The 20,864-nt window shown below is 34.5% G+C and overlaps 3 protein-coding genes across 10 annotated transcripts in view; 2 read left to right on the plus strand and 1 right to left on the minus strand.

Moving 5' to 3' along the window:
- Nucleotides 1-4,084, plus strand: part of tnca (tenascin Ca) — a 61,938-nt gene extending 57,854 nt beyond the window's left edge. For all 6 annotated transcript variants that reach the window (XM_026240546.1, XM_026240547.1, XM_026240550.1 and 3 more), the window contains 5 exons: nucleotides 262-413; nucleotides 1,429-1,525; nucleotides 1,614-1,775; nucleotides 2,198-2,361; nucleotides 3,330-4,084. In XM_026240546.1, the coding sequence (XP_026096331.1) occupies nucleotides 262-413; nucleotides 1,429-1,525; nucleotides 1,614-1,775; nucleotides 2,198-2,361; nucleotides 3,330-3,440 (686 nt within the window). In that variant the 3' untranslated portion in view covers nucleotides 3,441-4,084. The remainder of the gene's footprint in view (nucleotides 1-261; nucleotides 414-1,428; nucleotides 1,526-1,613; nucleotides 1,776-2,197; nucleotides 2,362-3,329) is intronic.
- Nucleotides 4,085-6,744: 2,660 nt separating this feature from the next.
- Nucleotides 6,745-17,646, minus strand: LOC113068008 (TNF receptor-associated factor 2). The gene is made up of 11 exons (XM_026240553.1): nucleotides 17,505-17,646; nucleotides 12,810-13,020; nucleotides 12,073-12,151; nucleotides 11,882-11,980; nucleotides 11,623-11,784; nucleotides 11,472-11,546; nucleotides 11,306-11,380; nucleotides 9,939-10,466; nucleotides 8,590-8,767; nucleotides 8,347-8,495; nucleotides 6,745-7,331 (listed from the first exon to the last, which is right to left on the minus strand). The coding sequence occupies exons 2-11, from the start codon at nucleotides 12,995-12,997 to the stop codon at nucleotides 7,113-7,115; spliced, it is 1,752 nt and encodes a 583-aa protein (XP_026096338.1). The 5' UTR covers nucleotides 12,998-13,020; nucleotides 17,505-17,646; the 3' UTR covers nucleotides 6,745-7,112.
- Nucleotides 17,647-18,547: 901 nt separating this feature from the next.
- The window catches only part of LOC113068009 (rab-like protein 6), a 28,556-nt gene continuing 26,239 nt past the window's right edge, over nucleotides 18,548-20,864 (plus strand). For 2 of the 3 annotated variants that reach the window (XM_026240554.1, XM_026240555.1), the window contains exons 1-2: nucleotides 18,548-18,954; nucleotides 20,223-20,617. In XM_026240554.1, the coding sequence (XP_026096339.1) occupies nucleotides 20,488-20,617 (130 nt within the window). In that variant the 5' untranslated portion in view covers nucleotides 18,548-18,954; nucleotides 20,223-20,487. The remainder of the gene's footprint in view (nucleotides 18,955-20,222; nucleotides 20,618-20,864) is intronic. The other variant, XM_026240556.1, reaches the window with a different exon arrangement.

Here is a 20,864-nt window from a genome sequence, read left to right on the forward strand (position 1 = left end):
TATAGGCATATTACATTATGTATTCTAACAGTGTTGTTCAATAAAACCATGTGATTATTTGATTTTGATACTTTATTTGAACCAATACATTTTTTACTTTTAATTTAGCAGTTTCTGTACGAACCCTGAATTAAGGTTATTAACTGTTTTATTGTGCAGTAAAATGTCATTTTTTTATGCATAAAGTTATATTAAAATACATCCACTTCTTGACTGGGAGAAAATGCACTCACTGTTCTTGTGATCTATGTTTGTGTACAGTTGGCATGCGGTACAGGAACGCCAAGGATTGTTCCGAAGCTCTGCTGAACGGAGAGACGTCCTCCGGGCCGTACACCATTTACATCAGCGGAGACGAGAAGCAGCCCATCCAGGTTTACTGTGACATGAACACTGACGGTGGGGGCTGGATGGTGAGTCCAGATGAGCGCTTTACTCTGGCTACTTCTGACATAAAGACACACTGAGTTCAAGCTTACACACTACTAAATATGTTGGAACATACCTCTGTGAATAAACTGAATGTTTATGGAAGCATCCGACCAGGAATAACAGTAGGAATAAAACAACAGACTGGCTGAATTTAATCAGTTATCTAATTTTACCTGGAAGACTTCAGTCCTTAAGACTTCTCCCTCTTTAACATTTTGAGAAATAGAACATTACTGGGATATTTTATTTTATTTTATTTTTTTTTGGGGGGGGGGGGGGCACTTCTTGACAAACCCGATTAAGCATGGAAGCATGAGGAATGGAGCATGTGTATATATATATATATATATATATATATATAATTAATGTACATTTAAGATTTTTATATTTTGTTTTATTTCAGTTAATATTTATTTTATTTGAAATAATTAATGTTTCTGCCACAAAATAAATAAAGAGGTAAATGTAAATTTTTTTTCTTTTTTTTCTTGTGCAATTTTTTCACCCTGAACTGAGATATTAACTCAAAACTGACAGATGTAAACTTCTGAGAAGCAAAGTCAGAATTGAGAGATATAAACTCGTAACTCCAAGAAAAAAGTCAGAAATGTGAACTAAAAGTTTTTTTTTTTTTATTGTTATTATGTGGCAGAAACAAGCATCCATAGGCAAAAGATCATAGAATCAAGGGTAACCTGAAATGCACAGCATTTTAACACAACTTGTGCTATGTAAAGGCTACTTGCTATTGGATCATTGAGGGTAAATGTCATATTATGTGACTATGCATTACGTCATGGACAGCTTACAACCTACAAGCTATGTTCTGGCTTAAGAATATGCCAAGAACTAACAAAAAACTGGTGCAACAGTGCAAACAGCTCAAACAAGATCTCAATATGCAGAAAACAAAGTTATCAGAACACAAAACGTGAAACTAAAGTTACATTTGGGTGAAAAACTGACCCGCTCCAGCGATTGTGTTCATCTCCACAGGTGTTCCTGCGGCGTCAGAGCGGCAAAGTGGATTTCTACAGGAACTGGAGGAACTACTCTGCAGGATTCGGTGACACGAATGATGAGTTCTGGATCGGTGCGACTCAATTTTAACAGGCCAAAGTCATTATAACACTAAAATCTACTGGGTTTACTGACAGAGATGTCACGTCTTTGTCTTTCAGGGCTTTCAAATCTTCACAAAATCACCTCAGCCGGTCAGTACGAGCTGCGCGTGGACCTGCGTGACGGACAGGAGAGTGTGTTTGCTGCCTACGATAAATTTTACATCGCAGATCCTCGTTCCCGCTACAAGATCCAGATTGGTGCATACAGTGGTACCGCAGGTGAATTGCATATACAGTACATTATGCATTCGGCATACACTTTTATCCATTGTCTTACATATTACACAAAAAATGAGGTTTTTGCAGTGATGTCATAGAAGAACCATTTTTGGCTCCAAAACTGTGATGAACATTTTAGCAATATAAAGATTTTTTTTTTTTTTCACTACAAAGAACAAATGGAAAAGTTCAATGGATGTTAAAGGTTCTTCATGGAACCATCAATACCAATCAAAAACAAAAAAAACAAACAAAGAAAAAAAACGTAATTTTTAGGATTATCTCATGCAAATATTAGGATCGAAAGATAATTTATACATGCATTCATGATGCATAATTCTTGAATGATTTCGAATATTTCGAATATTTCATGCACAATGATGGTTTTTTTATTTTTAGCTTGTAATATTGTCTCTTTTTAGGTGATTCCTTGTCGTATCACCAGAACAGGCCCTTCTCCACCTATGACAATGACAATGACATTGCGGTCACCAACTGTGCCCTGTCCTACAAGGGAGCGTTCTGGTATAAAAACTGCCATCGAGTGAACCTGATGGGGAAATATGGAGACAGCAGTCACAGCAAAGTAAGTCATATTCTCCACTTGCAGAACAAAGTAAAGAGCTGTTTTAACCAGTTACATTTTACATCAAAATGTATTTCACTTGTTGTTTTAAATTAAAATTAAACACTAGAAACATGATCTCAGTAAAGATGACTTACTTCAGTAAAGACCATACAGAGGCGCACACAACTCTGTAAAGTTGTATCCATTTTCTTATTCAACCAGATGTGCCAATAAGCTCTTTGCGTTCAGGCAAATTTTCTGCTTGAGTTGAAATTTTGTAACTTTACGTGGAAGACGCGATTGAGACTAGTATCTCGCGTTCACGGCAAAAGCGTCATGCATTTCGCTTCATTCACGTCGCCTGGTGTGAATTCGCCTCTGTTCATGTCATTCCATTGACTTTGTATGCAAACTGCTCGCGCAAATAATTACATTTGCGTTTGGTGTGAATACACCATAAGATTGACAAAAGGTATTTTTCATTGTTAGTTCTGGGGTTAAGTCCTTCTGAATGTAAAACTGTTCAACACTTTTGTTAATTGAGATATGTTAATATTGAAAGAAAAATTTACTTATTTCAGTTTGTAATTTTTATTTAGCTTAAGTTTTTAAACTAAAATTACTGAACATAAATAAATGGAAAGATAACAAAACCTAAAACTGGAAAAAAATTTTAATATTTAACATTAAAAAAAAATAATGAAAAATGATAGGCGCACATAACATTTCTAAAAATGTAACAAATTAAATTTGTACTAGTAAATTTTGAAAGGACCATGAACTAAGATTAATAAACATGGTAGAAACATACAGTAGTATTTTTACCTTGGAAATATAATCCAAAAAAATAGTCCAAGTCTTTAGGTTCAGTAATGCTACAGATTCCCTCAAATAATATTTGAGCGAAGTACTTTACAGCCCTTCTTATACGACAGTGAAATGCTTTGTACCATATTTAAATTAAATGAAACTATTTCAATTCACAGGGCATCAACTGGTTCCACTGGAAAGGCCACGAGCATTCGATTCCTTTCGCGGAGATGAAGATCCGGCCAGTCAATTTCAGAAACTTTGAAGGCAGACGGAAAAGATCATAGACTTTAAATGTCCCTCTTTCTCTTTTCTCCAAAATCCCACACATCTCTCGTCACAGACAGATACAATTAGATCTCCTGAGTGAAACACTTCTAGCCATTTGAACTCTGCCTTCCATGTTCTAACGTTATTGGACTAGAGAATGCCACAGAATAGAGACAGAATATGTTATAAACAGTTGTGATTGGTGGAGGGTTTTCTATAAACTTTGTAAAAACAGGCACGTGAAATGTGATATTTGAATCATGGTACAACATCTTCCTATAACAAACCTCCATTTTCAGAATGATTAAAGGAAATATTCAGTGATCGTATACAGTTCTTGTTCAGAAGTGATGTCATTTCCTCAACTGATTCACTGCCACACTCAGGTCTGACATACAGTAGCCAGGATGGTGTTCATTTAGTCAGTTTTCAAAATTAAAGAAGCAAGTTTAAATGTGATTGTTTTCTGAAAGGATTGTATTATGTATTATTGATCATTTGTTTTAAAATTTATTTTTACAATATTTTCTTTTCCCTCATAGAGTTCTCAATAACTATAATCCCTAAAAGTGTTGATTTAACTCAATCTCTTCTCCTGGAATGTGTCTAAAATTGATCTTCAACAAAATAGGAAATAAAAATGTCATTTTTAGTGATGGGATTTTTATGTGTTGTCAATTTCTCTTGAATAAAAAAAAAAAAAAAATTTATATATATATATATATATATATATATATATATATATATATATATATATATAATTTGTTTTAATGAATAATATAATGAATATTATAAAATAATAATAGAAAATAATAGTATAATAATTATATTCATTGTTAAAAAGCACACACACACACACACACACACAAAGACTTAAATAGTATATAATAGATAATACAAATATATAATTATGTTATTATTAGTTGTTTTATATATATATATATATATACTTATTTGTTCTAAAACAGCCAGCAATGTTAATTATGCATAATAGCATAATGAATTTGTTTGTGACAGTGTAATTGTAGTCTTTATAAAACCAAGCGACTGAGCAGACCATGACCATGAGATTGTAAAACATCAACAGTAGCCAAGATCAAGGTATGTGAAATAATTTTTTTTTTTTTTATGTTTTATGACCATTTTTTGCATATTACATAGAAACATACTTTGATAAAATTAAAATAGATAAAGGTACAGGAAAAAATTTACACGAAATGAAGTTTTGGCATTAATTACTGTAGCTTATTGTTTGGTACATACAACATTTAGTAACGTTTGTTAGCCAGAATAACTATTCATTAAAAGTAATAAAATGCTTTGAATGAGCAGTCCATTGTTATGAATTTTACAAATCTGTAAGTTTATAATTTGCACGGTAATATGCTTGAAAAATTAGCTGGAAATTTCACCTGGCACAAAGAAAACAATAATAAAGTGAAATTAAATTTGAGTTTTTATAAAATTGCACATGTTAAGTTTGACATACATTCAATCAGTTTTCATTAAAGGACAGATCATCATCTAATAACTCTAACAGCACTTCACTATGCATATTTGGCACAAATAATGTCACAGAAACACAGTATAACATCTCTTTTTAACGTCTGGAATCATTAACTTCCTCCCTTTTAATAAACGCCTCATTAGTATTGCAGTTTATAGATTCTCAGCTTTAAGATGAACTATTTCTCCTATCAAGTGATCGGATTTAGGTTATCGCAAGGCATCTCATGTACAAATTAATCTGCATTTCTGACAATTTACTAAGAAGAAGTTAAAATTAGTTTTAAACCACCATGACTGCACATGTACAGCTATATAAATAATATGCATTAAATATAATAAAATAGATGTAAACTGTATATACATTTAACTGTATAAAGAGTTTATGGTTATATATAAAGATACATATCGATCACTTATACAGTATATTGATTTCTGCTTTCAGTTTTTAAGAATAGAAGCAGTGTATCATATTAAATAATAATCATTATGTTTAATATTTATTTTATCCATCTCTAGAGTATGTCAGCAGTGGTGTCGTCACTCACTGGATGAGTAAACTGTGTGTGATAATAAATATCATGTGCATTTGCAGATTGAGGCTCCCCATGCACAGAGAAGTTTCAATAGTTGTCATAACTGGTTTAAAATCTGGATTCTGGTTAACTAGTTACACACCCAATGCCAAATATAAAAGAGAATTGTATAGCAAACGTTTTCAAATGCTTGGTCCTGTGTAAACATCTCAATTTAGACTAGAAAATACACAAAAACTGCCTCGTACCTCGTTTGGCAGTGAGAAGAATCGAAAAGGAATAAAATACAAACTCGCACTCTATGAAGCCGGCAAGCACTACAAACTCAAGCTCGTAAACTGTAGAAATATTCTTATTTGCAAAAGTAATAAGACTCGTCTTGTTTCTTATAAATATACAAAATGCAATGTAATAACTTGAATATTCATATGCACAAGACTCAAGTTCCAGACACCTACGGTAAGATTTATACCATTTTTACCCTTAAACTTCAAACTATCTTCCACAGATGTATCCAAACACCGATTAAAGGAAATCCACCATCATGACCCTCACTATACTCACTGTGGGACAATAAAAAACACTACAGGAGCACAATTTATCCACTTCGACATGCAAATTGCAATTTATAAAAATGCTAAGCAGCGTGTTTGTTTATTAAATTATCTAATTAGAGGATGCATTGAGCTGCTGATAATATTAACACATTTTACTGTGATTAAATCCCATTTTCCACCTACAGTAATTAGTACAGTAAATGTTCTGCTGAAGAGTTTAAAAGAATAGTTCAAACTAAAATAATTTGCTGAAAATTTACTCCCTCTTAGGGCATCCAAGATGTAGATGAGTTTGTTTCATCATTGCAACAGATTTGTAGAAGTTTAGCATCATATCACTTTTTCACCAATGATCCTCTGGCAGTGAATGGGTGCCGTCAGAATGAGAGTCCAAACAGCGGATAAAAACATCACAAGTAATCCACAACACTCCAGTCCATCAATTAACATCTTGTGAAGCCAAAATAAAAAAAAATCCCTCAAGAGATTTTAACTTAATTTTAACTTGGGGCTGTTTTAGCTTGCGTTTGATCTGTGCATATTTCTCTCCTTATTCAGTCGAGAAGTCTTTCACTGGAGAAAGCAATAAATTGGATAGAGACCTCGTGTGCAGTTAAAAATGCCTTGATGGATTTGTTTCTTCCATACATTTTGTCTTCACAGGTCAACTGCTGGACTGGAGAGGTGTGGATTATTGTGATGTTTTTATCAGCTGTTTGAACTCTCATTCTGACGGCACCCATTCACTGCAGAGCATCCATTAGTGAGCAAGTGATGCAATTCTACATTTCTCTAAATCTGTCCTAATAAAGAAACAAACTCATCTACAATTTTTGGCTGAACTATTATACTTTCGATTTTGCATTGCAATCTATGTGACTGGACCGGACTTCACGTTCAATTCCAGTGTTTCAAGACAGTTTTTTCCTATTGCAGAGCTCAACCAACCATTTCTGGAACTATGCATCAGTGCAACATTTGTGACGGATTAGCACATGCAGGGAAACGTGTCAAAACAGACGTTGTGGAACAAATCTCCTGCTGTGGTGAAGCAGATCCTGCGTCACCATGCCGTACGAAAGTAGACCACCTAAAGGCCAGTGAGGTCCACGATGGCTTTGATGAAGATGGTGTCGTCGCGTATGTATGAGTTCTTGCCCTCCAGCTTGGACAGCGGGCAGAAGAGCGGGCAGCCGCTGGCGATGTTCATATCGCTTACAGGCCTCTGGAACGAGGAGGAAGTGATGTCGGGACGGAACGCGTCGATGATGTGCTCTCTGTTACTCTGATCCAGCAGCATCAGCGTCACCTGGAAGAAACAAACTAACTTCAGCTCACAAACACATAGCAATGCATGCATTTTGAATGCATTTAGGATAGGTTAGGGTTTGATAATTGGTTCATTTCATTTTCCTCACCTGCATTGCCTTGGTTAAAACACAGAACGTTAATACTATTCTTAATATTAAAATAGATAATCCAATATATAATTTAATAATGTAAAATATACTAATATATATTTATATTTATATATTTATATATATACTAATATATATTAATACACAAATTAATTTACTAAATGTATTTTTATGTATTATTTTGTATTATTTATTCACAAAAAAATAAATGTCTATGTTGACTTAAAATTGTATACATACATATATATATATATATAAATAAATTATTTAATCACTTAAAGTTTGTCCTATTTGAATTTTATGGAAGCCTGTTTCCGAGGTTATAGTGGCATTTTATCTCACAATTCTGACTTTTAGTTCATATTTTGTAATTCTGACTTTATAACACACAGTTGCGAGTCAGAATAAAGTCAGAATTGTGAGATATATACTCGCAATTGCAAGAAAAAACTCTAAATTTCATGCAACTTCATATCTCACAGTTCTGCCTTTTTCCTGGAATTGCGAGTTTATATCTCGCAATACTGACTTTATAACTCATAATTTTTACTTCATAACTCGCAATTGCCAAAAATATGGGTCAAAATTATTGGTTTTTCTTTTATGCGAAAAATCATTATGTTATTAAGTAAAGATCATGTTCCATGAAGATATTTTGTACATTTCCTTCCGTAAATGTATAAAGACAGAATCTTTAATAAGTAACATGTATTGCTAAGAACTTCATTTGGACAACTTTAAAACTGATTTTCTCAATATTTAGATTTTTTGGCACCTTCAATAGTTGTTTATCAGACAAATATTGTCTTATCCTAACAAACTATAAATAGAAAGCTTATTTATTTGTGGTAACTATTAGCATTAGTCTGAAGGCAAGCAGTCTAAAAAAAAAAAACTGTGATGTACCTTCTGATTGAAGGGCCATTTGAGCAGTGCGTCACTCGTTCCTCTCATCACCACAAAAAACAGCGAGAGATGCGTCCCACGACCCGTCCCGTCCCCGTTCAGGTAAATCCGCAGGCACATCTTATATCCATACTTGCTTGTGTAAAATGCTGAACAAAACCAAAGAGCATGTTGGTCCAAATATATAACTGACAAATCAAAAATAATTACAGTGTCTATTCTGACTAATGTGGTTGTTTTTACCGGGTGAAAACATGGCAGGCGCCCGTCCAGCAATGGCATCTTGTCTCTTTTTAGTGAAATCTGATATCCGCCAGATGAAGACGCCATCAAACGTGGTGGCAGACATCTCCCGCAATCTGCCCTCCATTTCAGCCACAGTCAGGTCTTTAACGCCCACCTGCCGCTCCAGCTGACGAACCTACACGAGACACAAGATGGAGAAATACGGACGTGGTGAGGCCGTTTGATTAGATTTAGAGCATAATTGAGTCTCACATGGCAAAGAAAGATGTGATCATGGATCACAATGTGAACCCTTTAAATCCTACTGTATTATATTCAATAAGAACCACAATATCTACAACAACTGAACTTTTCTGAAAACCCTCTACTAAATGCCTTCTGTTGTTTCACTGATAGTTTATATTTTTAAGCAAGGAAAGAGCATTTTATGTAATTGTACAAATGTTCACTTTCAGCTTGTGCTTCACTTATCTTTTTTGCTGTGAGATACTGTAAGAATAGCTCTTATATTGTTAGTAATAATTCCAGATGAACACTTGATTAGCTATACATATCTTTTTTAAATAATGTTCAAATGTGAGTATCAAATAAGACCATCTGCCTTTTGAGGAACGTTTTTTTTGTTCATCTCTCAATCATCATTGTATTGGGTTGCACATATGATTTGAAACTACAGAGCTTTGATTATAAAACTAATCAGTTTATAAATATAATCTTAATAAGTCTTATTAATGAGAGATTTACTGTAGTGGGACAACTTCACGAAAAAAAAAAAATCATATATTATGCAAAAAATTACCCTATTTGTATTTTTAAAAGCTTCCATTTTATTATTATTATTACTATTAATATGTGTCCTCTTAGTTTCATTTATATATTTGCATTCATGCATAGATGCATACAGATATTTATATATATAGAAAATATGCAATATTAGCCTATATGTAAAAAAAAATTTCTTCACAAAAATTTCTATTTGAATCCATCATCTTAAAAAGCTTCTAAGTTATGTTATTACTAAGTTATTACTATTGTTATTTTTAGAAGTAGTAGTAAATACAAACATTTTTACTGATTCACAATAATAAATAATCACTTCATGTTAAAATGTGAATATCAAATATAGCCATCAGTCTTTTAAAGGATCATTGTTGTATTTGCAATGCATTATATGTTTTTAAATGATAGAGCTTTGATCATTAAACTACGCATTTAAATATCATCTTACTGAGACGTATTATGGAAGTTATCTGATAGTATCTGCTATAGTGTTATACAAGTCTCATTAATTTACATTTAAAATAAATTCGGACTATTATTTCAAATATCAGTCTTAACAGGGTTACCTTGTTGCTTAGGGCCTCGATTTTGTCCTGATCGAGTCTGTGTTGGCGGTTGCTGGCCTCCATGGTGGTTGCGAAGCGCTCCACTTCTCGGTTTAGCACGCAGACCACGTCTTCAAATGTCCCCGCCTTCACCTCCAGCTCCTGGCAGCGACGGCCCAGATCTGCCACCTTGGTCTTCTCGCTGTGCAGCTGGAGCTCCAGCGCTGCACCCACCGAGCTGGGCAGAGGGGTGAAGGAGGTGGGCAGCGTGGTTGGAGGCGCAGAGGAGGACGAGGATGAGGATGAAGAGGAGGGGACCCCCTGCACGGGAGGTCCGGTCGGGCCGGGGATGGCGCTCAGCTGACTGACTCTGGTCTCCAGGTCTCGGAGCGCCTGGTGAAGCTCGTGTGCTTTGTGACCGGCCAGCTCCAGGCTTTGGGGCTGCAGACCCTCCAGACTGACCTTCATGCCCATGATGTAGTGCAACAGCAGGTTGAGATGTTCGTGAGCACAGGCACGCTCGTGATCGTGGATCTTCTCCTTCTCCACCTCAAAGAGAAACCAGCTGGATTAAACTTCAGTGTGTAACTCGTCCCATCTGATTTATTCTACAGATGTGAATGTAAACGTTTGCGTCCGTGCAACTGCATTGTGAGTTGAGTTCATCACAGGATATTTTTGTGATTTCACTTTATGTTTTTCTTTTTTTCTAGTTAGTTTGAATTTATTTTTGAATTATTGTTATTATTACTAAATTAAGCATTTATCAATATATTGAATCAGCATTTATTTTCATTAATTTTTGCCTAGGTTTACAAATACTTAGGTAATTTTTATTAAATTAATATTATTAAAATATTTATTAAATATGAATCAAATATTAATGTTTTTATATATCTATTTAGTTTTAATTTCTATTTATTTTAGTTTTAGAGATTTGTAGTTTTTATATCACTTTTTTGCAGTCATTAAGTTTTTTTTTTGTTGGTTTTTCATCTACTTTTTATTTTACTTTATTTCAGTTAAACATTTATAAAATACATTTTATTTGTTTGCTATTTCATTGCTATTTTCTTAACATTGTATATTGTATTCTTTATTATTTCTTTTCACTTTAATTTTGTAATTTTGTTGCGTTTTTATCCATGTTTTTGAATGTCTACAAAGTTTTCATCATTCATTTTGATTTATTAGTTTTAGTACTTCAAGTTAAACTAATATTTAGCATTTCGTTAATAAGTAATAACCCTGTGCTGTACGTACATTATGTTGTCCACTGAGTTTTGGGATGGAGAAGAAGAAAAGGGTATTTCATGACCATTTTTGGACTTCTACTGATTGTGGTTATTTTTGTAAAATTTAGTAAACTCCATGAAAACTGTACTTACTGACAAGTCGCAGCCAACCACATGATATCTGCACGGAGTCCTGAACTTGCTGCAGAACTTGATGTGGTCAACATACTAAAAAGAGCAGAGCAAAGAATCCATACCTGTTGCTTGTTCTGTTTTCTGAACTCAGTGTAACTGAGCGATATGTTTCTGATCAGCACACCTTTTCTCTGGGGATTTTCTTCTTCGCACATCCTTCACAAATCATAGGATATTTGGGACAGATCTCATCATGGGCCTGTGAAAACACAATATTTTGTGCCATAAAGAGCTTTTTTGAGATCTTCCGATCTTTTCTCCGAGCACTCACTTACCTTGATGTTTTTGAAGTGAAATGGCTCTTTGCAGTACTTGCAGTTGAGCGTTCTCTCAGGACACTCGCGTTCATTATGACGCTCCTGTTCGTTCAGTCTAATCAGCTCTTTGCACAAAGGACACGGCAGAATCATGAACTCACACTTCCCCTCATGGCTCAACTACAAAAAAACAGTGATATGACACATGTAGCCCACTGAATAATGACAAGCTGTCCATTTACACTAGATATTTACAGTATGCGCATGTAGTTGTTACCTCATAATCTTTAATACTGCCTTTCCAGGAGCAGCCTTCGTTGAAGCACACAGCTGGAAGATTTTCAACTTCTCTTCTGGCAGCATTGTCGGGAAACGCCTGCAAGAAAACACAGAGAATGTGCATGCTCTGCAATAAAAGCTTTGGCTTTTAAAACGCTCACAAGTCTGGATATTTGCATTTGCACTTACACATCCTTGTATGAGGATCGACGTGGGCTCTTCGAAGATGTCCTCCTTGATACAGGCATTGCATTTCTGCGGTCCAGACCTAAAATGGCAATGCAACACAGATGTACTATTTTGATATATACATATATTAGACACATGATGTATTAAATTGAAACAAGTGACAGCAAAGTCATTGATAACTGATGCTTTGGATGATTCAAATAAATGCTGTTGTTTCGAAGAATTTCTATTTTTATTCCTGAAAGAATCCTGAAGAAAGTGCATCTAGGTTTCCACAAAAAATATGAAGCAGCAAAACTGTTTTCAACATTGATAATAATTAGAAATGTTTTTTGAGCAGCAAATATATAAGTATATTAGAATGATTTCTGAAGGATCATGTGACACTGAAGACTGGAGGAATGATGCTGGAAATTCAGCTGCGCATCATTGGTATAAATTACATTTTAACATATATTCACATTGAAAATTGTTATTTTAAATTGTAATACTATTTCACATTTTTATTGTAATTTTGATATTAAAAAAAATGCTGCCTCCGTGAGCAGAAGAACAAAATCTTACAAACTTCAAACTTTTTAAAGTGATGCTCTCAAAAAGTATCATCATTCCAGTATTTTTGAGATTTATAAAATGTCATGTCATTTGCCTAAATGATCTTTGATTTAATGTTTTAAAGTCATCACATCAGAAGTGCACTTTATCGGCATCTGTTTTCGATCAGCAGACTGAATTACCCAACAGTCCGGTTGAAGCAGTAAAAACAAAAGCGATGACCGCACTGCGCTTGGAACGGTCTTCTCAAAATGTTCTGACAGCAGTTGCATAAATGTTTGTCTTCAAGTTTGTTGGCCAGAATCTTCTTTGGGAACCCAGGCTTATTGTTCTCCATGGAGGTCGGGGGGGAGGGTTCTTGAGCCGCCATGTCCTCCTCTAAACCTTCCTGATCTAAACAAAAGAGAATCCACAGTGGCAGAAAACTCCTATTAAACAGATAACAACAGGGACTTTCAATTAAGAATAAAGATTATTACACAGCTCTCTGGAATTCTTGATTCTGATTGGTCAATCTGTGGTCTAATTTGTATAATCATAATTAACTGCTCAGTCTCATGAAAATGCAAGTAAATAGTACGCCAAATAAAAATGCAAACTCGTGGTATTGATATGCAACAATGACCACTGGCGTGCATATGATACAAAATTTGTTAGCGTGCATATGTTATGGAGGTCAATGATCTACCCCACAATCCTAACCTACCCATCGCGTAGTATATGCATGCCAAAGTCCATTTTTGATATCAATACCACGAGTTTTCTTTTTTATTTGGCATACTATTTATACGCACTTTCATGAGATTGGGTTAGACTCTATCACTCTGCTATGGAAGCTTGTTTCTGCCAATGAATAAATTTTTTTAAAAAAAAATTTTTATACCAGTTTATATATATATAGCGATTCTGACATTTTACCTCTAAAATCTGAGCTTAAATTAAAATTAAATTAAATTAAATTCCTGCATTTAGCAGACGCTTTTATCCAAAGCGACTTACACTGCATTCAGGCTATCAATTTTTACCTATCATGTGTTCCCGGGGAATGAAACCCAAAACCTTGCGCTTGATATGGCAATGCTCTACCAGTTGAGCTACAGGAACACTTACACAGTTCACGTCTCACAATAAAAACTTTTTTCCTCATAATTGCAAGTTTGTAGCTCACAGTTCTGAGTTTACACAGTTCTCAATATTGTGAGTTTATATTTTGCAATTCTGAGCTCATATCTTATAGTTCTCGCAATTCTGACTTAAGATATAAATATATATAAATTCAGAATTGTGAAAAATAAAAAGTTGCAATTACAATTATTCCATGGCCAAAATGTCATGTCAATGTATTTATTTATTTGGTGAATCAGTGAGATAATGTAAAGTTAGGCAGACAATATTATAAAATAAACCCTTTTAAGGAGGATGCAAAACCCTCAAATATATTTAAACTGTATAATTGTATCACTGCTTTGGAAGGTTGTTTCGGCCACAAAAAAAAAAAAAAATGAATATTAATTGTGAATTTCATCTCAAAATTCTAACTTCAGAAAAAAAGTAAAAATTAAAAAGATTAAATATAGAATTCAGAATTGTCCCCTGCAATTCCAATTTCAAATATCACAGTTCTAAGTTTTTCTCAATTAAAAATTTTTTTAAATAAAAAAGCGAATTTTTATTTCACAATTCTTACTTTTTTTTATCACAATTGTAAATTTACTCCTCTCAAATCTGAGTTTATACCTCACAGTCCTGACTTTTTTGAGAGATATTTCTTGCCAGCTATTTACTTTATATATTTTTTATCCTGTGGCAGAAACAGGCTTCCATACTCTGCAATCATAATTCAACATTTCAAATCAATATTTCATGTGAATGTATTTGTTTATTTGGTGAATCAGTGAGATAATGCAAAGTCGGACTGACATTATCATGAAACTCGTTCAGGGTGATGCAAAACCCTCAGTTTTAAAATAAAGGGTTAGTTCATCCAAAAATGAAAATTATGTCATTAATGACTTACCCTCATGTCGTTCCAAACCCAGTCGTTCCAAATCTTCGGAACACAGTTTAAGATATTTTAGATTTAGTTCGAGAGCTCTCAGTCCCTCCACTGAAGCTGTGTGTACGGTCTACTGTCCATTAGGGCTGTCAAAATTGCTCAAAAATAACGTTAGAATATTCCCTCTAAAAAATACACGAATATTCGAACTATTCGAACATCTGTTTGCGCATGTTGTCAGTGACGCGCATTACGTTAATAACAGGACAAAATAATACAAAGAGACATAACTACTTGTATAGATAGTCTATTTAAGTTTAAACATATATGACAACGTAACACCTATACAAAAACAAGGAAATCAACTAATGGCCAAGACTGCAGACCTCAAGCTCTCTCACCCTCATGTTCTCTGCGCATAATGGTTTAAATGAACAAACAAATTTTTAGGCAAGCAATTTAAGGTCGCGACTGTTGTCCCAAATATAGAAGGCTCCATTCAGTGATTGAAACAAATATTATTAATATTAATTGAAGTTTTACAGCATATAGAACTGACATTGAATGCTCCGAGCTAGCTGTGCTGTGGTAAACATGGAACTTTTCCTTGACATAAACGATAAATAATCAAACCTCGGATCCATTGCTTGAAAGAACTACCCGAAGCGTGCCCCATCCGCGATACTGATCGGTCTCATGTCCTTACAAATTAACAAAATTAATTTATCCGTTATGGCCTCTAGTCGTTTTGCAGACAAAGAGCTTGTGGCGGGCAATGCAAAGCAATGTTAAGTGTCAAGACATGACTGTTTAGCTGGAGTTCGACACATTATGCCAAGCTCATTTGGGTGCACATTTTTGAGATGTGACCTCATGTTGCTAGTGGTCGAATGGTATGCTAACTGTATCTTAAATAGCTTACATACAACTTTATCTCGCGGGTCAACAATTTTACCTCACTTTCTCTGTGCGGTCGAGTTGGGCTCTGCACTTGCTGCCATCTTCCATGAAGACGCGTCAACTTTCAGCAGTGATGCTGTGCCAGACTGTGCGACTCCTGTGACCTGTCCCTGAACCCTCAGGCACGCTAGCGCGCCCAATCGCAAAGCAGACAACCACGCCTCTACTACCGCAGGCATTTTTTTCCACATTTTTTTTATTTATTTGAATATTAATTTTCACCTTTTTACTATTCGAATACATATTCGAATTTAGAATATTCTTTGACAGCCCTACTGTCCATATCCAGAAAGGTAAGAAAAACATCATCAAAGTAGTCCATGTGACATCAGAGGGTCAGTTAGAATTTTTTGAAGCATTGAAAATACATTTTTCTCCAAAAATATCAAAATCTACGACTTTATTCAGCACTGTATCTTTTCCGTGTCTGTTGTGAACCAGTTCAAAACACTTCAGTTTAGTGATATCCGGAATCACATGATGTAACCGGATCTTCTTGAACCAGTTCACCAAATCAAACTGAATCATTTTAAACGGTTCGCGTCTCCAATAAGCATTAATCCACAAATGACTTAAGCTGTTAACTTTTTTAATGTGACTGAGATTCCCTCTGAGTTCAAATAAACCAATATCCCAGAGTAATGCATGCACTCAAACAGTACACTGACTGAACTGCTGTGAAGAGAGAACTGAAGATGAACACCGAGCCGAGCCAGATAACGAACGAACGATTGACTTGTTCGATTTGGTGAACTGGTTCAAAAAGATCCGGTTACATCGAGTGATTCGTTCGCGAACCGGATATCACTAAACTGCTGTGTTTTGAACTCGCTTACAACAGACACAGAAGAGAAAACAATGCTGAATAGAGTCATAGTTTTTGCTATTTTTGGACCAAAATGTATTTTCGATGCTTCAAAAAATTCTAACTGACCCTCTGATGTCACATGGACTACTTTGAAGATGTTTTTCTTACCTTTCTGGACATGGACAGTATACCGTACACACATTTTTAATGGAGGGACTGAGAGCTCTCGGACTAAATCTAAAATATCTTAAACTGTGTTCTGAAGATGAACGGAGGTCTTACGGATTTGGAACGACATGAGGGTAAGTCATTAATGACATAATTTTCATCTTTGGGTGAACTATCCCTTTAAGATCCTCCTGATGATCTGACTGTGGTTTATTTCACTTTGAATGTTATTGTTACCTAGCTATTTAGCAAACAATATACTTTAAAGAACTAAATTAAATAATCACTAACATACAAAATGTAGAATTGCACCTAAAACATTTAGTGTGGTTTATTATACTTTTAAAAACATATTTCTTGCTGTTTGTAAGCACATTATGAACAATAAATAGCATTATTATTTGTGCATTTATACAATTTATTGCATTTGATAAGATTGACATTCTCTGCTAGCAATTGCACAGAGTGAAAAAAAAATGCTCTAATACACTTTTTTTTTTTTTTTTTAACTACGCTTTCAAGTGTGACAGACTCACGCACAGCAGGCCACATAATATGAAACCGTCATCCCTTTGTTTCTGTTTCAGTTTTGCTTGTATGTGTGGTTTGCATACAGACATCCACACAAACAATGTATATTATACTGTACATTGGTGGAAACGTCCACATGAAACACGCACAAGAACCCTTTATGCATATCTCAAAGCACTTTTGTCGACCATGCTGCCCGTCGATATACATCATATAGTCAGCTGACAAATGCACATCTCATCTTTTCCTCTGTTGCTAAGCAAATGCATCATCTCTCGGACGGTTGTTGCGTGCGTTATGTACCGCCACGCCTCTTTTACATGCATTAAAGGGATATGGCGATCCTGACAATAAACATGAATGCGACAAAATAAGAATCAAAGCGAGCATTACGAGACGAACGCCATGACTTACCGCTCAACGAAGAGATTTGGCTTTCATTTGCTCGGTTGTGCTCGTGTTCTGCTGGACGGAGGCGCGCGGCGCGGCTGCTGTGTTTTGGTGGTCGACATTGTTGAGAAGAGCGCGTGCTCTTTCACTGGATTACGTCATAATGTGAGCGTGCGCTGGGCTTTTGAATCTTAGAATTTTTTTTTTTTTTCTTTTTTTTTTTTTTACAGGAGGGCTATCTGTCTATCACGATAACCTCTACAAAATGTTTATTTGGTGCATAACGTAGATACATAATATACATTTAAATGTATGCTAGTCATTTTTTAAATGTATTTTTACTGTCAGTATTAGTTTGTTGTTGTGCATAATGTACATATAGTAAATAATATTCATACAAATGTGTCATATTCATATTGACTGACAGATCTACTGTACATGCACAGAATCGCGTGTAAAGCTAAATTAATGAATAATTATGATAATAGTTCGGGAAATAATATCGAGGAATTTAGGAAAAAACTGAAATATTATAGAATAATATTCTAAAATATAGGAGCAAATTATTTAAAAAAAATATGCATGTGCTCTATAGAAAGAGAGGGAGAGAGAGAGAGACAGACAAGACATATATATATAGATAGATAGATAGATAGATAGATAGATAGATAGCACATGCATATGTTCATATATTCATATTTGGTTTTCTAAATATTAGCCTTAAAATATAAAAGTATTATATTACATGCTGTTGGACATATGCATAATCACACACACACACACACACACACACACACACACACACACACACACACACACACACACACACAATAATAATGTATTATTGAATAATATAGAATATTGCTAAATTATTATATGCACATTTAGATTTTTTTGTTTTATGCATCAATATTATATTATATTATATTATATTATATTACATTATATTATATTATATTATATTATATTATATTATATTATATTATATTATATTATATTATATTATATTATATTATATTATATAAACTGTTAGTGTTGATATTTCGATTATTTCATCATCCCACCGCTAGAGGCGTTAAGCGCCATGGCGCCGCTATTCATCATCCCACCGCTAGAGGCGCTGCAGCACAAGCGACGCGCGCCCCTCTGTTCTCACGGCATTCCAAAGCTGACGGACTCTGAGGGATGAGCTGGGATGAGAGTGGGATGCTAAGGATAATGTTTTCCTTCAGCACAGAAAACGGGCTGCCGTGCACCCCAGCAGACGAGCGCAATAATTCACCTCACTAAACACACAAAGGAGTCAAGCAGCGCCTTCACAGGGACAGACTTCGCTCTTTCTCGTCGGAGGTCAGCCGTTTTTAGCAGCTTACAAGGTGTAATGTCTCAGTGAATATACACCTCTGCTGACTGAAGCTGCTAAAGAATATTTAACAGCCGGTTCATCCTGTGATTGTGGTCAAACAGTTGACAGGTGAGAGATATAGTGTAGTTAGAGCAGAACACTGTTGAATGTTACTTATTTAGGTTTAGAGTTAAACGATATTAAATGTTGTTATAATGTAGTTTATTGTGCTTGGCTATTATGCATATTATGTTAACTATAGATGCATTTTGTTTATATAACTAATTTGATCTATGAATCTGCTGCTTCTGTCTTAATCTGAGGTTGTGATGATGTTTATTCTGCTTTCGAGATTATATGATGTAAATGTAAAATATGACGTCAGTAATGTAAAATTATGTATACAGTTTAGATCTCTTTCTGCTTGCAGTACTTAGTTATAATGCAAGGTTAAAATATCATGCAAATTTAGTTCTGCTTCTTATGTGCATAGTTATCAATAATTTACCTCTATTCGATCTTTTCTAACTAATTCGTAATTGGATTGTAATCTTTGGTTGACAGACTAGCTTTATGTAAACAACAATAAAAAATATTAGTATGCAAATTATTATATTGTTATAATAATAATATGCCAATGTATTATATACTTATTTTATGCTAATGTACTAAAAAATTTAGTTGATTAATCACATGCAAAATAAAAGATTTTGTTTACATAATACATGTGTGTGTTTATACTGATATTAGTTCATACATTTAAATATTTGTATATAATATCAATTATATATATATAAATACATACATGGATATACATATAAATGCATGGAAACATTTTCAAAATATATACCGGTACATGCATGTATGTTTATTTATATATATATACATAATAAATATATACAGTATACACACATATATTATGTAAACAAAAACTTTTAATTTGTGTGTGTATATAATATATATATATATATATGTGTGTGTGTGTGTGTGTGTGGAATGATCATTTAGTTATCAAAAACACTTTTAAAAGTTAAAATTAAACTGCAATTTAATTGTATTATCAGTTATTAGACCTAAAATGTGTTTATATAGTGTGGTTTCTGCTGGTGAAGGCTTTTTCTGATTCTGAAATTTTGGGGCTCATGTTTATTCACCCAAATGTGAAAATTCATTATTTACTCAATAATATCACTGTCGTCCTGTCCTGGAGCTCAAAAACTTTCTTTCTTTTTTTTATTTTTATTTTTATCTTTTTTTATACTAACTTTTTGGTCTATTCCTGACACAACTTGTACTGCTTTGGAAGAATATACACTGGTGGGCAAAATGATCAGAAAATGAATACTTTCAGCAGCTAAAAAAGTGGTTTTAAGTTTCTATCTTTTGTTCTGTCGCAGGTGATGCCAGTAGAGCGGTATGGACAGTTATCAACGGTTACAGTGGCTAAATCTAGGATCGTAAACTGTTGAAACAGAAAATAAACATCTGCTAACTGCATCAATATATATATATTGAAGACGGACTCCACTCTTGACCTTCAGACCACGTCACACTTGCCATCAATAATGTCAGGTTAAGAAAGTCTGAAGTCTCCGATCTTTGACACCACAGTGAGTGTTTCCCCAGAAGAGCAGTCTTTAGTATTGCTGGACTTTCATCGAGATGTTCACCGCTCTGAAGAAGCTGGTGGGCTCTGAAGCAGGGCAGCTCAGGGATAGAAATATTCCTGCCGGCCTGCAGTCCATGAACCAGAGTCTACAGAGGCGTTTCGCCAAGGGCGTGCAGTATAACAGTAAGAGCTTCGCGTTTGATCTAACTTTGAGCAGAGCCACTCACAAATAGATTTCAGTTTGGTCGAACAATTTTGTCCATTATTTTCTTTAAGGCTTGTCCAGTGAGTTTTTCTGTGTGGTTTGTCTAAAGTATTATACTTCTTTAAGAGAACTCTGCAGTACTTGTTTTTCTAGGTAAAATTTTCTTTAACAACAAATTGAAACAAAAATCCTGAAATCTGTCAAGAACTTGCCTTGGTCATATTT

The sequence above is a fragment of the Carassius auratus genome, linkage group LG30F (assembly GCF_003368295.1).
Source record: "Carassius auratus strain Wakin linkage group LG30F, ASM336829v1, whole genome shotgun sequence".
Classification (NCBI taxonomy): Eukaryota; Metazoa; Chordata; class Actinopteri; order Cypriniformes; family Cyprinidae; genus Carassius; species Carassius auratus.